Source organism: Lagenorhynchus albirostris, chromosome 13 (genome assembly GCF_949774975.1).
Source record: "Lagenorhynchus albirostris chromosome 13, mLagAlb1.1, whole genome shotgun sequence".
Lineage (NCBI taxonomy): Eukaryota > Metazoa > Chordata > Mammalia > Artiodactyla > Delphinidae > Lagenorhynchus > Lagenorhynchus albirostris.
This window is the reverse complement of record NC_083107.1, coordinates 8,879,194-8,905,703: the sequence shown is the minus strand read 5'-3', so window position 1 is coordinate 8,905,703 and position 26,510 is coordinate 8,879,194. Positions and strand designations below refer to the sequence as shown.

General features: G+C 50.0%; 2 protein-coding genes across 2 annotated transcripts; one reads left to right on the top strand and one right to left on the bottom strand.

The window, feature by feature from the left end:
* The first annotated feature begins 7,428 nt into the window (after nucleotides 1-7,428).
* On the top strand, nucleotides 7,429-9,243 carry LOC132531122 (cytochrome c oxidase subunit 5B, mitochondrial). Its single transcript, XM_060168700.1, has 4 exons — nucleotides 7,429-7,575; nucleotides 8,142-8,215; nucleotides 8,384-8,483; nucleotides 9,049-9,243. Exons 1-4 carry the CDS (start codon nucleotides 7,473-7,475, stop codon nucleotides 9,159-9,161), a joined length of 390 nt encoding a protein of 129 aa, XP_060024683.1. The 5' UTR covers nucleotides 7,429-7,472; the 3' UTR covers nucleotides 9,162-9,243.
* Nucleotides 9,244-17,917: 8,674 nt separating this feature from the next.
* Nucleotides 17,918-25,874, bottom strand: ACTR1B (actin related protein 1B). Its single transcript, XM_060168559.1, has 11 exons — nucleotides 25,706-25,874; nucleotides 23,769-23,833; nucleotides 22,478-22,553; nucleotides 22,026-22,151; nucleotides 21,558-21,682; nucleotides 21,099-21,315; nucleotides 20,885-20,977; nucleotides 20,614-20,788; nucleotides 19,473-19,534; nucleotides 19,181-19,221; nucleotides 17,918-18,986 (listed from the first exon to the last, which is right to left on the bottom strand). The coding sequence occupies exons 1-11, from the start codon at nucleotides 25,751-25,753 to the stop codon at nucleotides 18,884-18,886; spliced, it is 1,131 nt and encodes a 376-aa protein (XP_060024542.1). The 5' UTR covers nucleotides 25,754-25,874; the 3' UTR covers nucleotides 17,918-18,883.
* Nucleotides 25,875-26,510: the final 636 nt, after the last annotated feature.

The window sequence follows — 26,510 nt, the reverse complement described above, 5'->3', positions numbered from 1 at the left end:
GTAGACTCAGGGAGGGAGCAACTCTTGCAAGAAGTCTGGAACGAGAAGACAGATTGAGGACAGAGAGGCGCTGTGTGGAGGAAAGACTGATGTCTCAGCATGCTTGAAGGCCAAGAGAAGGTGCCTGATGCAGGGACAGGAGGAAGAGCCCGGCAGGTGAAGAAGCAGCCCTGGGGAGGGGAGACCCAGTTCCTCCAAGACCAGAGAGAAGGAAGGAAGGGAGGGGAAGAGGAGGGTCAAAGAGGAAGAGGAGGGAAGGGAGGCTGAGTAAAATATAAGTGCGTAGGGCTAGGGCTTAGGAACAGTGTGCAAGGGCTTCCCTGGTGGCGCAGTGGTTAAGAATCCGCCTGTCAATGCAGGGGACACACGTTCGAGCCCCGGTCTGGGAAGATCCCACATGCCGCAGAGCAACTAGACCTGTGCGCCACAACTACTGAGCCTGCGCTCTAGAGCCTGTCAGCCACAACTACTGAGCGCACGTGCCACAACTACTGAAGCCCGTGTGCCTTGAGCACCGTGCTCCACGACAAAAGAAGCCACGACAATGAGAAGCCCGCGCGCCGGAACTAGAGAAAGCCCGCGCGCAGCAGCAAAGACCCAACACAGCCAAAAATAAATCAATAAAAAGAAAGAAAGAAAGAACAGTGAGCAAAAGAACTGCCAAGCGGCCTTCCCTGGTGGCGCAGTGGTTTAGAGTCTGCCTGCGGATGCAGGGGACACGGGTTCGTGCCCCGGTCCGGGAAGATCCCACATGCCGCGGAGCGGCTGGGCCCATGAGCCATGGCCACTGAGCCTGCACGTCCGGAGCCTGTGCTCTGCAACGGGAGAGGCCACGACAGTGAGAGTTCTGCGTACTGCAAAAAAAAAAAAAAAAAAAAGAACTGCCAAGCTTCCAATAACAATGGCTCAGCCAAGGGCAAGTCACGAGCCTGTCATAGTGTGTGACGTTCTCCAGCAGTGCTAGCCACCTTGGAAGCAGGAAAGCAGAAAAAACACGGTTGCGTAAATTTAGTGTTGAGATCAGTGGGCAAGGGAGCAAGGAGCTGAAAATGTCGGTGACAGTGTGGTTGAGCCACCTGAGCAGGGATTGTCCCAGCTGGAGAATTATGCTGGTCACTCCCTGCCTGGTCCCCCAGGTCCACGCTCCACCCCTCTCCCTGCTCTCTCTGCTTGGGGGGCGCTAACCTCCATGGCCCACATCCAGGGACTCCCTTGTCCTCTGGTGGCCAGCCAGGCAGCGAGGAGGGTGGGAGGAGAGCGAGGCTGGGGAAGCAGGGGCCCTTCCCGCCCCCGCCAGGCTCTGGCCCGGGCACAGCGCCCCCTGCTGCTACAGTGGTCACCACGTGCCAACACTGCCTGCCAGGTGGTCAGAGCATCCCACCATGGCCGTCCCTGGTCCTCACCATCCCTTGGGGTTCCCTAAACCCTGTGCACCCTCTGCAAACAGTCCTCTTCTAATCTCTTCCATGCAGGGCAGTGGGGCCCCAACTGACTTGGGAACAACAGATCTTGGCCCAGAGGGAGGGGGAAGGAAGAGGTAGATGTAGAGGAAGAGAGGAATACTAGGACTTCCCAGGTGGGGCTCAGGTTCCTCCTTGAAAGAATAAACAGAGCTCTACAGGGCTGGGCCGGGGGATCAGTGGGCGAGAGAAGGGTCCTGGGAGGAGGAGGAAGGGCGGCCATTCACCTTTCTCCTGCGTGAGGTGTCCTGTACTGCCCCCTGGTTCACCAGACTGCTTTCATTTCACACACACACACACACACACACACACACACACACACACACACACACACACACACACACACACACACACACACACACACACACACACACACACACACACACACACACACACACACAGTAAATAAGAAGCTCCCTCGGATCCCTCTGAGCCTCAGCCCGGCCAGGTCCCATGCTGACACGGCGCCAGGTGACCCATTTTGGGTTTGCAGCATCTGCACAAAAACATTCAGTTTGTTCTGACCTGGCTTTTCCACCAGAAGGGTCCTGGCCCCCAGCAGCCTGCCAGAGGTTCAGCCCCTGGGTCACATGATCCTCAGCTCCCGCTAGGAGGCGCCGGGGCTCCGAGCTGTCCCTGAATGCTGCAGGATGGGGCCAGGCCTCACGCGCAACTGTCTCCCTCACCCCTTGTTATAATTAAAAACTGGTCCTGCATCTGCTTTTGTAAGAGGTGGGGCCTCTGTGATCCAGTCAGAGCTGCTCTTTCTGGCAACAGAAATGCAGATTAAGTCCTTTTTTTGACCCCATTCCTTCAATCTTGTGTGAACTTGGCCCAAGTAAAGAACAACCTCCCCCCTTCCAATTCCTCGTGATAGATTCAAGGCAGAAGCCACATTTGACCCACTCTTGAATAGTGACCAGCCTTGGCCCATGGAAAGGAATTGATATAACTTCCCTAACATTGAGTCTCTGCAAATCAATTAAACAATCTCCCCAAATAATATGAATAGCCAATTTTTAAAATGTTTATTTCATTTCTGAACAGATAATACATTCACACAGTTAAAACAAGACCCCCAAATGGTATAAGAGGCCTGCAGGGAACAGTCTCAATCCACCCCGTCCTCAAGGGCCCAGTTCCCTCCCCCACCCAACATGGACACAGAGGTAACTACTTGTACTGGTTTCCTGTGTATCCTTCCAGAGTTCCTTTAGGTAAATACAAGCAACTATGAATGTACTGAATAGACAGTTTTTAAAAAAATACTCATTAATGATTTAATTTTTTTTATTGAAGTATAGTTGCTGTACAATATTTTATAAGTTACAGGTATACAATATAGTGATTCACAATTTTTAAAGGTTATACTCCATTTATAGTTATTATAAAATATTGGCTATAGTCCCCATGTTGTACAATATATCCTTACATGTTATTATATAAAAACATAATAGTTTGTACCTCTTAATCCCCTCCCCCTATCTTGCCCCTCCCTCCTTCCCCCTCCCCACTGGTAAGCACTAGCTTGCTCTCTATATCTGTGAGTCTGCTTCTTTTTTGTTATATTCACTAGTTTTTGTAGTTTTTAGATTACACATGGAAGTGATATCATACAGTCTGTCTGACTTGTTTCACTTAGCATAATGCCCTCCAAGTCCATCCATGTTGCTGCAAGTGGCAAAATTTCATTCTTTTTTATGGCTGAGTAATATTCCATTGTATGTTACGTGTGTGTGTATCTATCTATGTATCTATGTATCTATATATATATATATCACATCTTCTCTATCCATTCATCTGTTGATGGACACTTAGGCTGCTTCCATATTTTGGCAATTATAAATAATGCTGCTATGAACATTGCGGTGCATGTATCTTTTCAAGTTAGTGTTTTTGTTTTTTTCTGATAGATACCCAGGAGTGGAACTGCTGGGTCATATGGTAGTTTTGAATAGACAGTTTTTAAGCCAGCATTAACTGAGCGCTTACAATGTGTTAGGCATGGTTCTGAGCACTTTGTGTTAACTCGTTTAGTCCTCAAAAGAGCTCCAGAGGTAGGTGGTATGCCCGTTTGAAAGAAAATGAAACTGAGCCCAGCAGTTCACAGCCGAGGAAATGCAAATAATCAATAAACTTATGAAATGAAGGTCAGCTGCCTTAGAGTTCAGGGAACTTAAATACGAACTCCAACAGCATCTTTTTTTTTAAATTAATTTATTTTAGTTTTGGCTGCGTTGGGTTTTCGTTGCTGCGCGCGGGCTTTCTCTAGTTGCGGCGAGCGGGGGCTACTCTTCCTTGTGGTGGCTTCTCTTGTTGTGGAGCACGGGCTCTAGGCGCGTGGGCTTCAGTAGTTGTGGTACATGGGCTCAGTAGTCGTCGCTCGCGGGCTCTAGAGCGCAGGCTTAGTAGTTGTGGCGCACAGGCTCAGTTGCTCTGCGGCATGTGGGATCTTCCCGGACCAGGGCTCGAACCCATGTCGCCTGCATTGGCAGGCAGATTCTTAACCACTGTGCCACCAGGGAAGGCCCTCCAACAGCATCTTATTTTCCATCCATCAGTGGGCAGACTTGGCAAAATGTGGGTAACCCTCACATGTGGAGGTGGGAACCGGCACTCACGTGCCCTGCTGGTGGGAGCATGAACTGCTTCAAACTTTTGAGAAAACAGAATTTTTTTTTTAATGACGTAGATTTTTAAATTATTAATATTTTGCCGTATTTTCTGCAGAGCTTTCTTTAAAAACAAAAAAAGCTTTACAGACACTATCAAAACTCTCTTGACTCTTGGGGACTTACCTGGCTGTCCAGTGGTTAAGACTCCGCCCTTCCATTGCAGGGGGCGCACCACATACCACACGGTGTGGCCACGAAAGAAAAAAAAGCTCTCTTGACCTGGTTGGAAGGCGCATAGATTTGTTCTTACCCTGTATAGAAATTTTTGCACTATTTTTTATATTATATATTGCAATAACATTTTTTTTGTTTTTTTGGGCAGAATTTATTTTTATATTTGATGTACACATCCTTTGACCCCATTCCTCATAAATGAAGACTCTAGAATATAAGGCTATTTATACTGCAGATGTGCATCCCAGCATTGACAGGCAAAAAACTAGAAACCATCTGCATATTCATCAAGAGGAAAATGGTTGGGTAAATTCATAGGCAGTACTTTCACAGTAGGGAATATTATGCAGCAACTACATAAAATGAGTCAGATCTCTATGTGTCGATTTGTGATGCCCACAAAATATTTCTAAGTGAAAAAAGAAATTTACTCATAATTTGTATAATAGTGATATATTTTTCTATTTTCTATTCATTTATATTTCTGTATATTTTTAAGAAACATCGCAATATGTGTATTTGTTGAATATGACTGTAGGAGAATGGAGTCGTGATTCTCAATCCGGCAATTTTGCCCTCCAGGGGACATATGGTAATGACTGAAGACGTTTTTGGTTGTCACCACTGGGGAGTGCTAATGGCACAGACGCTGAACATCCTGCAATGCACACGGGAAAGCACCTCCCCCCACAACACCCTGAAAGTAATTTTCCAGCCCCAAATGTCAATAGCACTAAACTTGAGAAACCCGAGCAGAGAAAAAGGAAGAAAAAGGATAAACATGAAACTGTCAACAATCAACTTTTTCCTTAAACATATATGTTGTTTGACTTATTACAATGAGCGTTTATTTTGACCACTATAGGAATTTTCCTATAAAAGTAAAAAATAATACTCAATAAAAGTTTATTATTTTGGCAAAGACAATGGAGTAGGAAGGAGTGGGAGGCCGTTCCCCAAGCCAATCTGTTTCTCAAGGAGACATTTGAGGGCAGGGTTGTAAGTGGAGGGTGGTGAGAGCTCGAGGAAGCCAGAGGCGGGACCTGTGGGGATGCCCTGGAGCCTGGTCCCGACTTTGGAGCTCACCAGCTTAGACTGAATAATCTTAGGGCTTTTGTGAGCTAAACAAAGACCTGCAAAAAACATCCTATGATTAGGCAAGCCTACTGTGAGAGGGAGAAACAAGCCTCAACTCTATTTCCATTTTATAGCCTGGAATAAACTATCTTATGGTCAGGCAGGAGGGAACCATAACACATCAGAACAGAATTTCTCCCTGGTCCGCTGAGAGTTGGGTTAGCAGGTGTTTCTTGGCAAACAGTGCTCAATTATGATGGGAAAATTAAACAGCATTCTCTGTTGCAGTCCTCATCAGTCTTTAACATGCTAGTGTCTTCATCTCCAAAAGGGTGGTTATCAAATGCAGAACTTTCCTATCTTGACCAAGTCCTTTTTACTGAGAGCATATCCGGAGACCAGGAGTCCATGGGATATACTTTGGGAAATACTAATCTAGTCTAATCATAATTTTACTGATGAGGAAATGGTGGCCAAAACAAAAAGTGACTTGCTGAGTTGGCTGGTGGGGTTCCATCCCAGAACACCTATTTTCCAGACCAACGCTTTTTTCTCCCTCCAGCATTAAACATCTAACCATAGGTACACATCAACTATAGATTCTTGGGGAACATTCCTAGGACTTAAGGGAATTTTTTCCCAATTTAATTTGGAAGGGGTGCAGTGGAGGTAAGGAAGAAGGGATTAACAGCGGAAGCCATTAAAAGCAAAACACACCTTTAAAGAGGATCCAGACATCTTTGGCCTTAGAGATGATTTTTTTTTTTCTTGATAGAGGGTCACCCACGAAGACCAGCTGTGCTCACGTGAAGAAATGTTCCATCAGGTCCTTTTGAAAATATAACCCCCATGGGACAGGTGGGAACACCTGGGACTTCAACCCTCCCCAATTTACCTCAAATTGACCTCATTGGGCCAGGAGAAGCCCTACAAAACTGATTCTGTATATTCTCTCCAAAAAATAAATTTACTAAAATTTACTTGATCCTATTATATGCCGGGCCTCTGCAAGGCAGTGAGAATTCAAAGGTGAATAGTGCATAATTCCTGCTCTGAAGGGGTTTTCTATCCGGTAGGGAAACCGATACTGCATGCAGCCAGACTGTGACAGGGCTATACTGACAATGGGAACTAGGGCCTAGGAGCCCATGGCAGGCAGTGTTTACAAAGCCCACCCTAAGAAACGTGCACATCTTAGCTTGTGGGCAATGGGGGAGCTACGGAAGATGTTTTCAGTTTTAAACGCAGAACTCCCGTCCCAGTACGTTCTGGGACTCCATTCTCCATTATCAACTCCGCTTCCTGCTTCCCCTCCCTTAACCTCTTCTGAGTTAACAGCCTCCCAGTAGCCACCCCTTCACCCCACATCACCAAGGTCTTTGGTCCTGGGAGGGGCCCACAATCTGGCCCTACCTTCCTCCCCCTCCCCAGCCTCGCCTCAGGCCTGGACCTCATCACCTCAAAACCACTGTAACAGGAAACTGATGCTTGGACTGCAGGCAGGTCCTGCCCAAGTTCTTGTAGGCTGGGCCACAAGTTTGCAGTGGCTCACACACTGCCAAGAGAACCAGCATCACAATTAGCATGCATCACAACTAACACAGTGGCCTTTGGGAGTCCACTCGTAAATCTGGACAGTTTGGTGTGCAGCAAGTATCCTGACAGGCACTGGCTTCACGTCTTCCATCAGCTGCCTCCACGCTGCCTGAGCACCACTATCATGCAAGAAGCACAGGAACTCCAGTGTGGTTGACCCTTTCCACGGACGAGGACCCTGAGGCCCACAGACGCAAAACGAGTTGCACCTAATCCCAGCGTTAGTAAACGGCAGGGTCGCCAGAAGCCTACAACTGAGACCCTGACCGCCTCCACGCCTGCCCGGCTGCACGGCGGACGCAACGAAGCAGAGCTACGCATGCGCCGCCTTCCCCGCGGCCCCGCCCCCCGGCCGAGTCAGGTGAGTGGGGCGGGCTCCAGGCCGGAAGGAAGCGGAAGGTGGACACGGAGGGGAAAGAAGCCCTCCCCCGGAAGTGCCTTCTGCCTCCGGAGCCTGCTCCCGGAAGTGCTGGTGTTTGTAGCTGGCGTGATGGCTTCAAGGTTACTCCGCGGAGCTGGAGCGTTGGCCGCGCAGGCCCTGAGGGCCCGCTGTTCCAGTGGAGTCTCCGTGGTGCGCTCTATGGCGTCTGGAGGTACTTGGCCTGCCGGGAGCGCCGGGGACCCGCGCCGTTGCCCTCCCGGGGTGGTGTTAAGGCAGCAAGGAGCGGGGGGTTGAGGCCGTTCAGCTCTTCCGGGCCCCAGTGACCGCCGCAACGGACCCGAGAACCTCAGACTCCGCGGGCGTCTCCCCGTTGTTCTCGGCCGCCGCTGCTACTACTGACCACCATACTGACTCTTCTGCGAAAAAATCCTAAACGGAGACGCCGGCTGACCTTGGTGGGCAGGGGTTGCATCCGGGACGTGGGGGGGCTAAGCTGCCCTTCAGGCCCGCGCCCGCCTCAAGGTCGATGCACTCCACTGGGACTCTGGTTAACCTGGTTTTAGAAAAAATGTGCCGAAAAATGGGCTTCCATGGTCGAAGGAAGAAAGGATCACCCCGTGTACCACTTTTGGGTATCGTGACTCTGGTCCTTAGGGGTCAGTGGGTATGGGTAACCTCTAGGAGCCTGTGGACCCACTAAAAGTATGCAGAGATGTCCATGTGTGCATTTTCCTTGATCATTTCAGGCGACATCATAATTCACGTATTTTTCTTTAGGTGGTGTTCCTACTGATGATGAGCAGGCCACTGGGCTGGAGAGGGAGGTCATGCTGGCTGCACGCAAGGGACTGGTGAGGAGAACCTTGTGTCTTCTCGGGAGCTCATGGCCTTGGATGGAGTCAGAGCGGCCTCCTCTCTGGGAGCCTTCCATCCAGGAAACCTGGCTTGTGGGAACAGTACTGCTATCCCCTAGAGGGTAGGGGTCATTTGGCATAATGGGTCCTTCATTTGTTTTTCAGGACCCGTACAATATACTCGCCCCAAAGGCAGCCTCAGGTACCAAGGAAGACCCTAATTTAGTCCCCTCCATCACCAATAAGCGGATAGTGGGCTGCATCTGTAAGTACCTCACCACTGTTTTCTTATCCATTTGTTTAATATTTGTTTAATACACAGGATGTCTATCAGCTGCTTCACGTTTGTTGTGTGTGAGTGTAAGTGTATAAAGAAGATGTGTGTGTAAATAAGTTGTTCTAAGGGTCTTGGCCCTCAGGCCTCTCTGCCCGAGTAGGTCATCCTTAATGGTAAAGAGGCCTGGAACATCAATAATACTGGCTCATTGGAGAGGCAGCGTGAAGGAGTATTCATCTACAAAATATTTATTGTACTTTCTCTTTGCCACACACCATGTTAGGCACTAGGGGTACATACCAGGATGGACCCAGCTTTGGGGTTCTGCATAGGCAGGGAACTGTGAGAACCTGTGGTGACTCTGATAAGAGATCAGCTTACTCACAGGTAAACTTGGCCTCAGTTTCTTCATCTGAAAAATGGGGAGAGAGCTTGAACTGATAAGGTGTCAGCCATAACCCTGTGTCTCAGAGGTGTCTGAGGAAGAGAGGTTAACGTTGAAAAAGTCCCCTCTTCTAGGCTGGATGGCCTTTAGCCACCTTTTTTCTTTCAGGTGAAGAAGACAACAGTGCTGTCATCTGGTTCTGGCTGCATAAGGGCGAGGCCCAGCGATGCCCTAGCTGTGGAACCCATTACAAGCTGGTGCCCCACCAGCTGGCCCACTGAGCCCCTGCACTAACTCACTCAAAATGTGATGTAAAGTTTCTTCTTTCCAGTAAAGACTAGCCATTACATTGGCTTCTCCTTCCATAGTTGGCTGGTCTTATTTCTTCCTGTGTTTTTTGGGAAGGAATGGATGATTATGTTGGGAATAGCTATCTGTTAATACTAGCTTGCCATCCACTTGCTTTTGAACACCGAGATTGCCAGTTCCCTAATGCAGTGGTAGCTACCACCTGGCATGGGGAGAATGGACTGTGGAGTCAGGCCGACTGGACTTGTAATACTGGCTCCATCATCTAGCTTTGTCACTGGGGGCCTGCTCTCTGAGGGTGGGTTACATCTTAATATAAATAAATAAATAAATACCTTGTGAGGTGTTAGGAATAATATATATAAAAAGAGCCTGGCAGATAGTAGGTCCTCACATTATTGTAAAGACAGAGTGGCCTTGTGGGGAGAGTTTTGGCTTTGAAGTCTTAAGGGACCCAGATTCAAAGCATAGTTCATGGGGATGCCATCAGCAAAATCTAGAATATGGGACAGTTCCAGAAACCAGCAGCCAGTTTCTTCAAATAAGTTGCAAGCAGAAAAAAAACAGGTATGAGTACTTATCAAGTGAAACATGAGGAAGATACCAACCAAGAGCAGTGCGTGGACCTTGTTTGGATCTTGATGTGAGAAAATCAACTGTAAAGAAAAATATCAAGTACGGATATTTGGTATTTAGGGACTTATTAAATTTTAGACATGTTAAGGGAATTAGTTTTTTTTTTTTTTTATGCTTTAGTAATATACTGAGGTACTTAGGGGTGAAATATGTCTGAGATTAACTTTAAACCAGAAGAAGGAAGAGAGTAGTTTGGGATATGACTGATCCATTGTAGCCAGGTACAAGAGGGGTTGTTGTGGGCTTCCCTGGTGGCGCAGTGGTTGGGAGTCCGCCTGCCGATGCAGGGGACATGGGTTTGTGCCCCGGGCCGGGAAGATCCCATATGCCACGGAGCGGCTGGGCGCATGAGCCATGGCCGCTGAGCCTGCACATCCTGAGCCTGTGCTCCGCAATGGGAGAGGCCACAACAGTGAGAGGCCCGCGTGCTGCCAAAAAAAAAAAAAAAAAAAGAGGAGTTGTCGTTTTTCTACTTTTGTGTGTGTTTGAACTTTATCATAATAATAAACCAAAAAAAAAAAAAAGTTGAGAGAAACAAAAGCCCGATTCAGTCCCTTTATACCTGTGACACCTTGGACAATTAATTTCTCAAAAGCTGTTTTATCTGTAAAATGGAAATAGTACATATTTTGTTTTGGGATTTGCCATAGAGGTGGCTTTGGTTACTATTGCCACAAAATTGATCCAAACTAGATCTGTAAGTTGAATTGATAATGGGAGAGAAAAGCCCTTTCCTTCATCTTTTTTTCTTAATTTAAATTTATTTATTTACTTTTGGCTGCATTGGGTCTTCGTTACTGTGCATGGGCTTTCTCTAGTTGTGGCGAGTGGGGGCTACTCTTTGTTGCGGTGCGTGGGCTTCTCACTACGGTGACTTCTCTTGTAGAACACGGGCTCTAGGTGCGCAGGCTCAGTAGTTGTGGCTCGCGGTCTCTAGAGTGCAGACTCAGTAGTGGCGCATGGGCTTAGTTGCTCCGCGGCATGTGGGATCTTCCTGGACCAGGGCTCAAACCTATGGCCCCTGTATTGGCAGGTGGATTTTCAACCACTGTGCCACCAGGGAAGCCTCTTCCCTTCATCTTGCCTTACCTCCTCTTAAAGGTACAAAGCTACTGCTTCCTTTCCTGGCTGTCATCTCATTTCCAGGAAATGTCCAAGCATTTATCTGCCATTCAGGGCCATTCTCTGGGAAGGGGACACCTAAATAGCCACCTACCACTCCCACCTTAAATGCTGTTATAAACAAGAGTTTCCCAGTCAGGAAGACTGGTTTAGTGCTACCCTCAAGCCCTCTTGTCTGGCCCACCTCCTGCATCCTCTTTCCTTTTTCACCGTCTCCCTTTCCAGTCAAAACTCTGCTTAGAGTGGACTTTTTGACTCTTCACATCATTATTTATTCTGTCTGCTTCCTCCCTCATCTCCAAGCCCACCTTGCATTTTTATTATTTTTTAACTTTTAAAATGGAAATATATTACAATATTATGTTTCAGTTGTACTACATTATGAAATGATCACCATGATAAGTCTAGTAACCATCTGTCCCCATACAAAGTTATTAAACTATTATTGACTATATTCTTTATGCTATAAATTACATCCCCATGGCTTATTTATTTTACAACTGGAGGTTTGTACCTCTTAATTCCCTTCACCTATTTTGCTCCTACCCGCCTCCCCTGTTCTCTGTTTCTGTGAGTCTATTTTCATTTTGTTTTTTAGATTCCACATGTAAGTGAGATCTTACAGTTTTTGTCTTTCTCTGTTTGACCTATTTCACTGAGCATAATACCCTCTAGGTCCACTGATGTTGTCACAAACGGCAATATTTCATTCTTTTTTATGGTGGAGTAATATTCCATTGCATATATGTATATATTCATCTATTGTTGGACACTTAGGTTGCTTCTATATCTTAGCTATTATAAATAATGCTGAAATGAACATTGGTATGCACATATCTTTTTGAAATTTTTTTCTTTGGGTAAATACCCAGAAGTGAAATTGCTGGATCATATGGCAGTTCTATTTTTAATTTTTTGAGAAAATTCCATAGTGGCTGCACCAATATACATTCTCACCAATAGTGCACAAGGGTTTCCTTTTCTCCACATCCTTGCCAAATTAGTTATTGCCTTTTTGCTGATAGCCATTCTGATAGATGTGAGATGTTATCTCATTGTGGTTTTGATTTGCACTTCCCTGATGATTAGTGATGTTGAGCATCTTTTCATGAGTCTGTTGGCCATCTACACGTGTTTGGGAAAATATCTATTCAGGTCCTCTGCCCATTTTTTAATTAAGTTGTTTGTTTTTTTGATGTTGAGTTGTATGAGTTCTTCATCTATTTTGGATATTAACCCTTATTGGATATATTATTTGTAAATATCTTCTCCCATTCAGTAGGCAGACTTTTTGTTTTTTGATACAAATCTGTTTCATTGACCTATGTGTCTGTTTTTGTGCCAGTGCCATACTGTATTGATTGCTGTAGCTTTGAAGTATAGATTAAAATCAGGGAGCATGACACATCCATCTTTGTTCTTCTTTCTCAAGATTGCTTTGGCTATCAGGGTCTTTTGTAGTTCCATACAAACTCTGGAATTATTTCTTCTAGTTCTGTGAAAAATGCCACTGGTATTTTGATAGGGATTTCATTGAATCTGTAGATTGCCTTAGATACCCCCTTGCTTTTCTCTTTTAAAAATTTTAACCAGTTTTCCCCTAAGAAAGAAAAATCTCCATATATTTCCAGACTGTGGTGGCAGAATAATGGTCCCCCAAAGATGTCCATGTCCTAATCCCAGAACCTGTGAATATGTTAGGTCGAACAGTAAAAGGTTATTAAGATTGCAGACAGAATTAAGGTTGCTAATCAGCTGACCTTAAAATAGGGAGAGTAACCTGGATTATCCAGGTGGGCCCAATAATCACAAGGGCGGCGGAAGAATGAGAGTCAGGGGGATGTGACTGTGGAAGAATGGTCAGAGGGATGCAATGTTACTGGTTTAAAGATGGAAAAAGGGGATCACAGGCTAAGGAATGCAGTTAACCTCTAGAAGCTGGGAAAAGCAAGGAAATGATTCTCCCCCAGTCTCCACAAAGAAACACAGCCCTGCTGCCACATTGATTTCAGTGCAGTGAGACCCATGACAGACTTCTATAGAACTGTAATGCTTTAATGGCATCAATAGATCAGTGAATTCAAGTCCTGTCTCCTGGGTTAGTGGGTCTCAAATTTCGCTGCACATTAGAATCACCTGGGTATATTTTTGTTCCCCATACCCGGCTCACACCCGGCTCACACCTGGCCCACTGAAGCAGAGTCTCTGGGGGTAAGACCCAGGCATTATTACTTTATAAAGTTCCCCAGGTGCTTTCAACATGCTGCGAAGGCAGAGAACCTCTACCTCAGGCTAACCACAAAAGCACAAAAGCATGAAGAGCTCTTTTTCTTGCCTGTTGGTAACTGGGAGCCCTAGGGGCAAAGAGGAAATGTAACACCCTTCACTAGGAGCACCAGACCTTTGCTTGTGGGTAGAAATGGGCTCCATCCAGCCATTTAGCAGCTTAGAAATTGGATCCTGTCTCTCCTCACTAGGCAAGAATACAGGTATCTCTCTAATGGTATTTATTAAACAACCTGAAAGTACAAAGATCTTTTTTTCTGGAACCACTTGAGTAAGTTGCTATCTGATGCCCCATCACAGGTTAGTGTGCATTTCCTACAAAGACATTCTCTCCTATACCTGCAATATGACTATCAAAATCAGGAAATTACAACTTGTACATTTCTACCATTTAATCCTCAGACCCTGTTCAAGTTTTGCTAAATGTTCCAATAACGTCCTTTATAGCAAAGAATCCAGTTCCTGTTACCTTTAGTTGTTATGTCCCTTTAGCCTTCTCCATTTTGGAACAGTTCTTCAGTCTTTCCTTGATTCCTGTGACACTGACACCTTTGAAAATTACACCAAGAACTTAGGTTTGTCTGATGTTTCCTCATGATTGGATTCAGGTTATGCATCTTGGGCAAGAGTAACACAGAGGTGATGCTGGACGCTTCTCAGTGGGCACATGACGTCGATTTGTCCAATTGCTGATGAGGTGTTCACTTTGGTCACTTGATTAATGTCTGCCAGGTTTCTTCACTGTATAGTTGCTCCTTAAATATTATTATTATTTTAAATTTAATTTTAGTTTTTTGGCCATGCTGTGTGACTTGCGGGATCTTAATTCCCTGACCAGGGATTGAACCCTTGCCCTCAGCAGTGAAAGCGCAGGACCACCAGAGAATTCCCATCCTTTAATTTTTTTTTTTAATTTTTATTTATTTATTTATTTATGTCTGTTTGGGTCTTCGGTGCTGCGCACAGGCTTTCTCTAGTTACGGTGAGTGGGGGCTACTCTTTGTTGCGGTGTGTGGGCTTCTCGTTGCGGTGGCTTCTCTTGTTGGGAGCATGGGCTCTAGGCGTGAGGGCTCAGTAGCTATGGCACATGGGCTTAGTTGCTTTGCGGCATGTGGGGTCTCCCTGGACCAGGGCTCGAGCCCATGTCCCCTGCATTGGCAGGCGGATTCTTAACCACTGCGCCACCAGGGAAGTCCCCACCACCCCTTAATTATTAATAAGTATCTTACAGGGCAATACTTTGAGATGTCAATACCCTGTACCTCATTGAACTTTCAATTTATTAATTTATATCAGTATAGACTTATGCTTTAACATTGTATTCAATGAATTATAATTCATAACTGTCATTATTTTTTGATGTTTAATTTGTTTCAAATTTGACCAGTGGAAGCTTCTTCAAGCAGGCTCCTGTGGCCTTTTGACATGTCCCTATCATTCTTGTAGCACTTCTTTTATTCTCTGGCACAAAATGTTGCAGGCTGTTAAACCCGTGAGGTAGGTGCTATTATTATCACCCCCATATTAGAGATGCGGGAACCTAGGAACAGCTCCAGATTACACAGCTAGTTAGTTGTGGTGGCAGGATTGTGAATCCAGACCATTTAGCTCAAGCCTGAGCTTTTCCCCTCTAAGTTTTTATTTTGAAATAATTTTAGACCTATAGAAAAGTTGCAAAAATAGTACAGAGTTCCTGTTTACCTTTCACCAGTTTCTGCTAACATTAACCTATGACATTAACACATAGTACAGTGACTGAAACCAGGAAATTCACATTGATACAGTACTATTAACTGATTTTGCCGGCTTTTTCAGTAAGGTACTTTTCTGATCAGAATCTCATGTTGCATTTCACTGTCATACCTCCTTGGTCTCCTCAAACCTGTGACAGTTCCTCAGTCTTTGTCTTTATAATCTGTCACTTTTGAACAAGATCGCTGGTCCACTGATTTATAGAATGCCCTCAGTTTGGGTTCGCCTGCTGTTTGCTCCTGGTTAGGTGGAGGTTATCCAAGAATACACAGGTAACATTGCCGTCTCTTAATGCATCACGTCAAGATAGTGATTACCGGGGATGTAAACTTTGATCATTTGGTTAAGGTGATACCTACTAGGTTTCTCCACTGTAAGGTTACTATTTTTCCTTTTTTAATTAGTAAGTACCTCATGGGGAGATACTTTGAGACAGCGCAAATGTCCTTATTTTTTGCTTACTAGTTTTTGCATCCATTTTTGCCTGCAGCAATGATAACTGTGATGTTTGCCTAACAGTGATTTTCTGTTATTCCTTCTACATTCATTAATTGGAATTCTACAAGTAAGAACTGTCCCTTCTCCCCCATGATTGATCTCAGACTGGACTCATGACTATTTTATTCTGACTTATAATCCAGTATAATACAAATATAACCCAGTATAATACAAGTATAATCCAGTATAATACAAATATAATCCAGCATAATACAAATATAATCCAGTATAGTACAAATATAATCCAGTATAATACAAATTTGACCACTGGGTGCTCCTGCCAGTTGTTTCCCGAGTCCTTTAGAGAGGCCATCTTCTTTTCTGAGCACTTTCTTCCTTTACAGTACCACAGGATATTCTAGGCTAGGCTCATTTTCTACTTTCTCTGCCCCAGGTCTGCAGTTTCTCCAAGGACCTCTGGTTCCTTTTATTGAAGAATGGTATTTAGAAACCAAGATCTGGATACTATATGTGCTTATTGCCACTGGGGTGTCATTGTCTCTAGGCCCTCTGAGCAGACAGGGCTAAGAAATATACACACATATATTCTAACCCATTTACTTCAGTATCTTTCTGTATGTATGATAAAAGCCATGAGTTCATACTACCTCCAATCCCCATCCAACACCACAGGGTTCATTCTAGCCTTATCACCTTCTCATCTGTAGCTTTTTTCCAACAGTGAGAAACCCAGCAGGGCTAGAGCTCTGTAACCACACCATCCCTGCAGGAGAGGGAGTAGGGAGAGTGTTGCTCGGCCTTAAAGGATGGGATTTTGACAGACATTAGGGAAAGTCATTCCCAGCAGACAGAAGACCATGAGTAGAGGCTGGCAGGCAAATCAGGGCATGACAATGCCTAAGCCTAACACAGGGAAGGAACAAGACTCCAAAGGGCCACAATTAAACGCAACAATGCATAGCTCATGAGGGCAATTTCACCAGCAGTTTCGCATCAATCCAGTTTTATTTCACCAAGCAGTGGAGAACCGCCTGACATTTTGGATTAGGAAGTGGCAGAACCAAGGCTATCTGGGCTTTAGATCCAAGGGCAAATGGATTGGGTGGGGAGGATGGAGCTATGGTCATGAGCTAGGGTGGTGGCGGTGGCTACTGTGGAAAAGAAACCAGGTGGGAAAGGCGCTACAGAACCAACAGAACCTGGCAACTGACAGAACGTGGGGAAGGTAAGAGGAGCGAGAAGGCAAAGTGACAAGGCTCTAAGCCTGTGTGGGCTTGGGAGAAAGTGGTACCATAAACAGAACCCCAAACAAAGGTCTCTCTGTAAATTCTGTTTCCCCTTGGGGACAGGCACGCTGTGACCACAAAGCCTCACAAAATGTTCTCTGAAGACAGGCCTGACTCAGTGACGTCTCCCCTCCTGCCTGATCTCTTGAGTTCCAGGCCCTCCCTCAGCCCCACCAAGTCCGTCGCCTTCAACACACAGCTATAATAACCATGCGCCCCTGACTGACTGCCCGTCACTCGGGACACAGCTAAAAACCCTCCCGAGGCCCCCTACATGCTGGCCCCAACTTACCCTCTGGTTTACCTCACATTATAGCCAGAGGCCACTCACGCTGCCCTGCGCCTTAGCCCCGCTTGGGCCCATGTCCTTTTTTTCTAGCCCCACTGGTCCCAGGCGTCTCCTTGAACTCTTATCTCTCCCAGGAACACCCCCTCTTTACCTGGCAAACCCCTCCTACACCCATTCAAGTCTGCCTGCCCCACCTGCTGGCTTAGATACCCCTCCTCTTGGCCCCCCAGCTCTGTACTGAAATGCCCTGTGTATCTTTCTCCCCTGATCTGTGTTTTTAGGGGCAAAGATATGTCTTGTTTACCGCGGGCTCCAAACACAAGGCACCTCCTGGACATACTGTAGGTGTTCTTGATGTAAGTACTTGATGAGGAAGGAGAGGGTAGACACTCTCCACTCACTTCTCACTGCTCCCTCTCCGTCCACTGCCCTTCCTCTCCTTGCTGCTCAGCTTACTCTCTCAGAGCCCAGCTCATCGATACAGCCTTCTACATCTCTCCCATCACCCCGCTTCCTGACTTGGCTGAACTTGGATCCTGTATCAGTGTTGGTCTATTGGCCTCAGCTACATCTGAGCCGGGCAGCAGAGGTGCTCAAACAGAACAGGTGAGGGCGTGGATGCACCCAGCCCCAGCCCCGCCTGCCACAAGGCCCCATCCAAGAATAAAGGGGAGAAAGGCAGCCTGTTCTCCTGGCAGACTGCAGCAAGCGTGTCAAGAGGCTGGGGAATTCAGCCACCAGGTTGACAGCCCAGCCTCCTGGGGCCTCCCGTGCCACGCTGCCCCGCCAACCACTGAAATCTCAGGCTTCTGAGCTACAGCCAGTGCCGTGCTGCTTTGGTCCTCAGGGATGGATGAGCAAACAACAGTGCAAAGAACCACAAGAAAACAGAGCCACACACTGGGCCTTGTCCATAATTATTACTATAATGATTTACAAAAAAATTTTTTTCAGGCAACTGTGTTAAATTATTGTACATTTGTGGAAGAGGGAGATGGGGGTCCTGGCCACAAGGTAAATGAAGACCTCTTCTGTGGGAGAGGTGGGAGGAGGAAGTGTGCCCTCCTCACCCCCACTAGGTCTGACTTGTGATTAAGTGGCTTCCCTTCAACAAATGAAGACCATTCACCCTTCCTGTCCCAGGTACTGGTGTAAAGGACAGGAAGCAGCAAGTCACTGAAGTGCTTTGAAGGGGAGAACGCAACACGCTGCGGCCGCCCAAACCCAGTGCATCCTCTGCTCTGGCTCCAAAGGGTCGGACTCCAGTCCAGACTCCTTATGGGGGACGGAAGAAGACTGACAAGAACTCAGTCTACACCAAGGCACCCATCCAGAAAGATGGGAGAACAGAGTGTGAAAGGGTCAGGGATGCCTAGGTGTGGCCCTCCGGGCTACTCTGTTGGGTCAGGAAGAGGAGGTGGCATGAGAAGCAGTGACACACCGGCAGAGAGCTGCTGGCTGCCCCCTCCTCCACCCCACTCCCCAAGGCTAGTTATACAGGCATCCAGGCGCTCTGGCCCTGTCGGAGAAAATGGGGGTATTTGGGTGTCTGGCCTTGGAGCTCGGGGCAGCAGAGAGTCATGGGCCTAATTGGTTCTGCCAAGGGGGACACCCAGAACCGCCCAAAGCTGGGCCCCTCAATTCCCATCTTCCAGCTCAAGCCTCCCATCCATGCAGCTAATGTCACTGTGTGTGCGTGTGTGTGTGCGGAGGGCTGCAGGGAAGCACTGTTGCACCACTTGCCGGGGGTTCAGGGCATGCAGGGGGCCCCGAGGCCTAGTATGTGAACCGGACCAGAAAGGGTTAAGGACTCTGGCTCCCCTTTCTTCCCATCTTCCCAATGCTACACCTTCCTCCTTGGGCACTAGAAGGTTTTACGATGAATAGCCCGGGAGCCATCCTCTTCGTATTCCTTTTTGGACACCCACATCTTCTTAAAAGTGTCCAGCGAGGCCAGGATGGAGCCACTGTGACGAGGGAGGGAGAGCAGTCTTGTGGACCTGAGGGCTGAGCCAACCGCCCTCCCTGGGTGCCCAGAGCTCCACTTCCCTTACCTGGGAGGGAAACCCACCCACCTCCACCTGGCCTGGGCCAACCCCGGGAGAAGTGTCCAGGGCACAATGGTCTCCTCCCAGAGCCCTCCCCGTGAGCCCCGCCTCACCCGATCCACGTGGAGTACAGCCGTTCCTGAGGGGCTGAGATCTAGAGGGAGCAAGTGGCAACGTGACTGCCCCACCCCCCACGGAAGCCCCAGTCCCAGCCTCAGGGAGGGGGGGCCTTTCTCCCAGTGCCCGGGGCCAGGCAGCAAGTGCCTCAGCTGGCAGCAGGGGGAGCAGCAGGGCTGGGCTGGGCCTGGAAGGCAGAGGGCATCTGAGGGTGGTTCTTGCTCTTTCCTCCCCGGGTCCAGGTTGCCCAGCACCCCCATGCCCCATGGGGACTCCCCATAACCTCACCTTGATTTTGACGTCTTTGGGGGCAAGCTTCTTTACTTCACTTAGTAATCGGTCGCCAAAGCCTGTGAACACAAGGCTGGCTGAACTGGGGGTCCACATCCAACCCTTTACCACTAGCTCCCCTGCATCCAACCTCTGGTGCCCCAGCCCCAGGTGCTGCCACGCTTGTTTTTGTCATTCTTGCCAGGATTAAGGGTAAGGGCAAGCCACCCCAAAGGCATAAAAGATCCAGCAGCATGCCTACAGGTGGGCCCAGCTTCCTTCCTCAGGAAGGCAGCATGAGATAGAACCCCAAGTCACTCAGCTCTGCCCGACCCCTACACTCTCCCTCCCCCGCTGCTCTGGAGCCAAAACCGCCAGAAGCAAAGGCAAAGGCGAATGACGAGTCAGGAGAACATGCCTGCCACTTCCACCCAGCAGATGGGCAAACACACACAGTGTCGGGACGGCGCCGGGGGACTCTCGTCCATATCTGATGGGGGTGAAAGTGGCACAGCCTCTCAGGAGGGAAACTCTGGTGATATCTACCAGGTAACAAATGCACAGATGCACCCTCTTACTCAGCAATTCTAGTCCTAGGATTTTTCTTTTAGGTATGTTCTCATCACGTGAAGTAACAGTGTATGAGGTCAACCACTGCAGCATCTTTGTGATCAGAAAGAATTTCACCATCCGCAAGGCCATCCGCAGTTAACGGTTAAATGGCACATCCATCCCGTACGGCCAGATAAGAGAACTTATACTCTAGGAAAGATCTTCTGGATGTGGTGCAAAGTCAAAAATACATGGCGTGGAGCTTCAGGACACTAAGGTCTGTGTAAAAAGGGAGTGCTTATTCATGCACAGGTGTTACCTGAGAAACTAACAATTCCTGTGGGGAGGGAACTGGATGACCAGGACAATGGGAGAAGGCGGACTTCATCTAATACATTTTAGACCTCGTTAAACGTATCACCTATTTACAAAGTAAACAAAATTTAACTTTAAATCTTTCTCTTAAAAAAAACAAAAACAAAAACTGAGCACCCAAAAAACCAACAGGAAATGGGCCATCTCCCAGGCTTCTAGGAAGTGGGATGCAGTCTGAGGGTCCAGCTGCCCTTGGCCTCCAAGTCATACTACCACCTCCCAACTGTGGTACCTTTGAAAAGTGTGGAGCCACCAGAGAGCACGATGTTGGCGAACAGCGTCCGGCGAAGGTCCATGTCAGACTTGTGGATGGCGAAGGCCAGCACCTCGTGGAGCCCCTCACTCTCATCCCCTATCAGGTCTGGCTGGAACAGCAGCTCGGGGGCCCGGAAGCGCGCTGGCCCCACCTTGGGAACACAAGATTGAGGCAGACAGGCCTCCTCCTCCTCCTCCAGGTCCCGGCATCACTCCTGCGCCCCCCTGGGGCTGGCCTGGCAACTTACGTCGAGGGTGCTGCCGTCTGGCAAGGTGTACTGCACCTTCTCTGTCTCCAGAGCCTCATCCTTCTGCGGGCTGATGGACAGGTAGCAGGCCCGCTGCAGTGGGCAGGGACACAGCCCTCAGGAGGCGGCAACCGGGACACCCGCACCCAGGGCTCAACCTTACGCCGGGTCCGACCACCCCCCGCCCCGTTCCCCACCTCCTGCCCTGCGTCACCTCTTTGATGGTCCGGACAACCTCAAACTCAGCCGAGGTGTGAAAGTCAACCCCCTCCTTGCGCAGCTGCAGCCGGAGGTAGCGGGAGACATCGCGGCCGGCAATGTCCACCCGCATGATGGAGTGTGGCATGGCAAAGCCTTCGTAGATGGGGACGGCGTGAGTGACCCCATCCCCTGAGTCCAGAACGACTCCCGTCGTGCGTCCTGTTGCATACCTGTCACCAGGTCAGCATCCCTTCACCTCAGCCACTGAGGCATGGGGACCTCCTCACCCCTGGAAGGGACCCCGGGACATGTGCATCATCTGGTCTGAAAAAGGGACCCGCAGGACTCCCTAAAGGGACGGTCATCAGGGGGCTGTTTCTACAGGGAAGTCAGATGCCTGGTCATCCCGAGCAGGAGGCTGCCCCCAGGGAGGACGGAGATGGAGGGGCCGCAGGGCTTAGGGAGCACTCACAGGCTAAGCACGGCCTGCATGGAGATGAACAGGGCTGGCACGTTGAAGGTCTCGAAGAACACCTCTGCCGCCTTCTCCCGGTTCTTACATGGGTTGAGCGGAGCTTCCGTGAGAAGAACAGGATGCTGCAAGAGACGCCAGAGTTGCCGGCAGGTGCAAAGACAGCGTGCTGGCGCTGCAATGATCCTTCCAGAGAGCCACCCGCCCCTGTGAGCACATGAAGCTGCGGCCTGCCATCCCTCCCGATGGCACAAGCCCATCATCTGCCAGCAGTTTTACTCTTCCGAAGATCCAGCGCTCCCTGGGAAATTCTGCTCGGCAGCCACGGACTGTGTGGACCCAGGCCCACGCAACACAGAGGTGGCAGGCCCTGACAAAGCCAGAGGAAGCCTGACTGGGATGCCACGGGCAGGGAGAGGACACCACAGGGAGAACTGGGCCCCCCGGCGGGAGGGGCCGCTGCCCCACCTCCTCGGAGAAGGTCTGCAGCTGGTCCTTGGAGTAGACGTACTGCCAGATGCGCTCCATGTCGTTCCAGTCCCGCACCACACCGTGCTCCATGGGGTAGCGGATGGTCAGCAGCCCCCGGTGCTCCTGCGGAGGGGGGAGGCCAGCTGTGGCACCAAACGTTCACCCAGCAACTGCTCCCCGCCCGCCTGGGAGCTGCCCCTTCATCCGCTCGCCGGGTGTCCCCATGCCCCATGACACGTCCTGAACCCAGCACAGGTTCATCTGTCCAACTGCTTCTCAGGCTCTCAGAGCCCAGCCAGTCTCCAAGGCCAGGACCAGAGAGGGTGGCAGATGCCTCAGGGAACAGACGCCCAGGGCCCTCTCTGGCGGTACAGCTCTGATCACCAGTCAAGGCTCCTGGGACAATGAAGACCCCAAACCCAGAAAAAGGCAGGCTCCACAGGTATTACCTCTGCTTTTGGTCCGATGAAGAGGTCCCCTTCCAGGGCTCCAGCCATCACCCGCATGTGTTTGGGGCGCCCGACACTGCGAAGACAGGAGAGGTCAGGGAGGTGGGCAGGGGGCACAGCTGAGCCCAGTCCAGGAAGACCAAAGTCCAACTCCAATGGTCAAGAGGTAACTGTACTCAAAGCATCAGGAGGTGGCCACGGGGCAAAGGCCAGAAGCTAGGCCTATGGGCCACGGGACTACAGAGCAGGCCTTGGCAGGACAGAAGGCTCAGGGTCAGAAGACGAGGTGTCACTTGCATTTCCCACCAGCCCTCCCAGAGACGGCCGAGAGCTCTGTAATGTCAGCCCTGGCAGAGGGTCAGCCTCTGTAGCCACGATGACTCAGCCCACGCTCTCGATTTCAGGAGGGCAGACCAAGGCGGGGTGGCCCCAGGAAACTGCGCTGTGGCTCCCGTGTACACCCCTCTCTCACTCAGTCATTCCTGCCCCTTCCCACTGCCAGGGCTTCCAGAACAGAGATGCAATTCTTGGCAGAGTGGACGGGCTACCATTACAAAATCTGACCCAGGTTCCCTGCACATCAAGAGGAACCTTTAATTACATTCAACGTGAGTTCAAAAGGAAAGCTGAGGCCCCACTGGATGCTTTAGGCTGGCTCTGTCTTGATATAGCCAGCCATTTCAGGGGCCTTAGGACTCCCCCACCCCGGCTTGGGCCACTAAACCCTAAAACCTCCAGGATTTGAGACGAGACACGGCGGAGGGAAAACTTCCCGATGGGCTACAGTGGCCGGAGAAGCACTCCAGGCTTTCTCCAGGTTTCACCTCCCCCTTACCTCTGCCACCACTGGCACCATTCAGGCAAAGACCCTCCTTGAATGAACAAAATATTTTCTAGAGTCTGAAACTAAATGGGCCCTGAAGAAAACATTTCCCGGGAGGAAGGGGTGGCATTAACTCCCCACTTTTTCCTCTGAGTCTAGGTCTCTCTCCTGGAGATGTCTCTCTTTCATTCTTGCTGCTGCTATCACACCCTGTCCCGAGGGGAATGCTGGTGGCTTCTCCTCCTTCCTGGCTAAAGGAGGGACCAAAATCAGCCTCCAAAGAGGAGGGGGAAGCCCAGAGCACAGGTCTTCTCCTTCCAGCGCCCTTAAGAGCAACAGCTTCACAAATCTGGAGTCTTCCCTACAGGTGGGGACAAGAGTTGGCCTCAAAGAGAGATGTGACACAGGACCCACGTTCTCTGCGGAAGCAAACCGAAGGGTTAGGGATGCTGCCTGAGCAACACTTACTAGTTTGGGAAACAGTATTTGGGAATCTGGTCTCCTGCAAAGCCAGCCTTGATCACCCCCGAACCCTGCAAAGAAAATCAATGTTTAGCTCCCAACATTCACCTCCAGATGAAGGCAGTGCCTTGCCATGGGGAGGGCTGCTGCCCCACCATGGCAGCCCGGGGTGGCAGCCTGAGATCCTGCCAAGAGGGCAAGGCCATTTACAAGTACACCAGTGCTTCAAAACCGGGAGCGATTTTGCATTCCCTCCCCCAAATTTGACAACGTCTGGAGACTGGGGAGCGGGGGCTGCCACTCGCTTCTAGGTAGAGGCCAGGGATGCTGTTATACATCTTAAAAGGCACAAGACAGCCCCACATAACCAAGAATTATCCAGGCCAAAATGTCACTAGTGTGGAGATGGAGGAACCATGAAGTACATCCTCATCTGCACACTCCAAGGTCAGCTCCAGGCAGGAGGACTCCATAGCAGCACAAGCTACTCCCAAAACCCAGCTAGAAGCAACCCATAAGCTTTTTGCAACACTCTCTGGCCCCCTCCCCTCAGCAACCACGGGCCACATATAGGACCTGCTGGGGAAGATCACTAGGTTCACTGGGACAACTGGCACCTCTCCTCAAGTGGCTTCTCCGGAGACTACAGGAGGACAGCTTGGTCTTGCCACTGCTCCAGCATGGAAGCTGGACTTAGGATATCTTAAAGGGAACCTGGCGTCTAGAAACCTCCCACTCACTGCAGGAATGAGCATCTCAGCCCCTCTTCCCATAGATCTCCATCACAACCCTTGGGGTCCGCAAAGCAGAAATAAACATCCCCAAGTTACACAGGAGGGGCTGGAAGCCCAGAGGAACCAAACAGGTTGCCTTCTAAACTCATTAACTTGTTGATTAGCCCGCCAAGTAAGGAACTGGCCTGATCTTTCCTGTAGCCTGATGGAGAGCATCCTCCAAGCCCAGCTCTAGCCTTATTAAACATCCCCTGCTGTGACTCAGGGCACGTACATGGGTACTCCAAAAAAGACAGCCGTTCAGGGATTACAGGGAGACAGATCCCAGAAAGAGAAGTGAGTCATTATCAAAAACTCCAAGGCCCACACACCAGAGGCAGATACCCGGCTAGGGGCAGATCCACAGATCCCTGCCCTTCATTTTCTTCCCGTGGACCAGAAAACATGCTGAGCCCCAGTGCTGAAGGACAAACCACAATGAAGCCAGGCAACTTTCCTCTGAGGTTTGCAAACAATGCTCCCAAACTGCTATGGGTCCTGGGAAGAGTAGTCCTGAATTCTCTCCACTGCCCTGCCGGCTGTGGAACTTCTGCTTGGCTCGGGGAGCACTTAAGGAGAGGGTCAAAGTAGCCAAGTGGTCAGCAAGGTGGCGGCGGCTATGTGGTGGGCAGAGCTTAACTTGCATTTTCCCCAGTCCCAGGAAAAGGGCGCAGTAGGGCCTGCCCACTCTGGTAGTGCTGCCTGGGGGTGCAGCACTTGGAAAGAGCTGTTGTAGAGGTCCCCAGGCCAACCTTCTCCAAAAGATGGGGCCAGCAGTGTGCAAGAGGACAGCCAGGGCCACAGCCTGAGAAGGGGTAAAGGGGCTGGGGTCGAAACCTGCCCAGCAACCCCACTCTCAACTGAGAAAGGTCCGGGGTGCCTCGGCCGGGCCGCCCGACTGTCACCCCACCTCTCCGGATGCTGACCAAGGGCCGCCAGAACGATGGGACCCCCTTCTTCTCCGGACCTTCCCGCCCGGCTCAGGGAGGGCTCGGGCTGGGGTTCCGCCACGCCAGCGGGGGGCTGGCCCCGTGGCCCCAACTACAGGGCCAGGTGGGGACGGCCGGCAGGGGTGGCGGGCGGGCAGTGAGCTAGAGGGACCAGCCGAGTCTGTCGGGGGTCCCCGCGTGCACTGCCGCGTGCGCCCTCCCCCCGGCTGCCGAGCCTCACGTTGTCGATGACCACGGGCTGGTTGGCGATGATGTCGTAGGACTCCATGGCCGGGCCGGGCCGGCCCTGCCCAGCAGGCGGGCTGCAGGAGTGACCAACGGCGGCCTGGCGTGCTGACCGGGACAGCGGTGGCTCCTGACGCGGTACCGCGCCCCTCCCTCCCCGAGCGCGCAGCCTACGCAAGCCCGGCGGAGTTTTCTGGGGGGCGGGCCCCGCGGCCAATCACCGCTCCCACCTGGGCAGATTGACGGCGGGCCCCCGGGTCCCGCGGCGGGCAAAGGGGCGGGGCCGCCTGTCCTGGCCAGCCAATGGAGACGGCCCGGAGGAATCGCTGCGGAGCTTCCAAGGTAGGCTGCACCGTGTGGGGGTGACGTCATTGTCCCGCGCTTAAGGAGGAGGCGGTCAGCGGGTGGTGGGCTGCTAGGTCGCCTGTCCAGGGAGACTGCTTTCCCGAGCTTCAGCACCTCCGACCACGCTTCTTCGTGAGCTCGCCGTCCCCGAGGAGACCGGCGGTGGATATTTCACCCAAAGCATTTCTTTATTGAGCACTGAGGAGGATCCTTTTCCTTGTAAAAATGACAGTTTCGTGGTAACGGTAGCTGGAGTGAATGGAACACCTGCTACGTGCTTGCGGAGCACTCCTACCCACTTTACATAGATTACTATATTACACCCTTGCAATAACTGTATCAGGTATTATTATTCCCATTTTACAGATTTGGGAACCGAGGAGGCTCACGCGTGTGTAACTTCCCCAAGATTATCCAGCTGGCAGCAGCTGGGATTAGCTTGCCGTCAGCCTCCA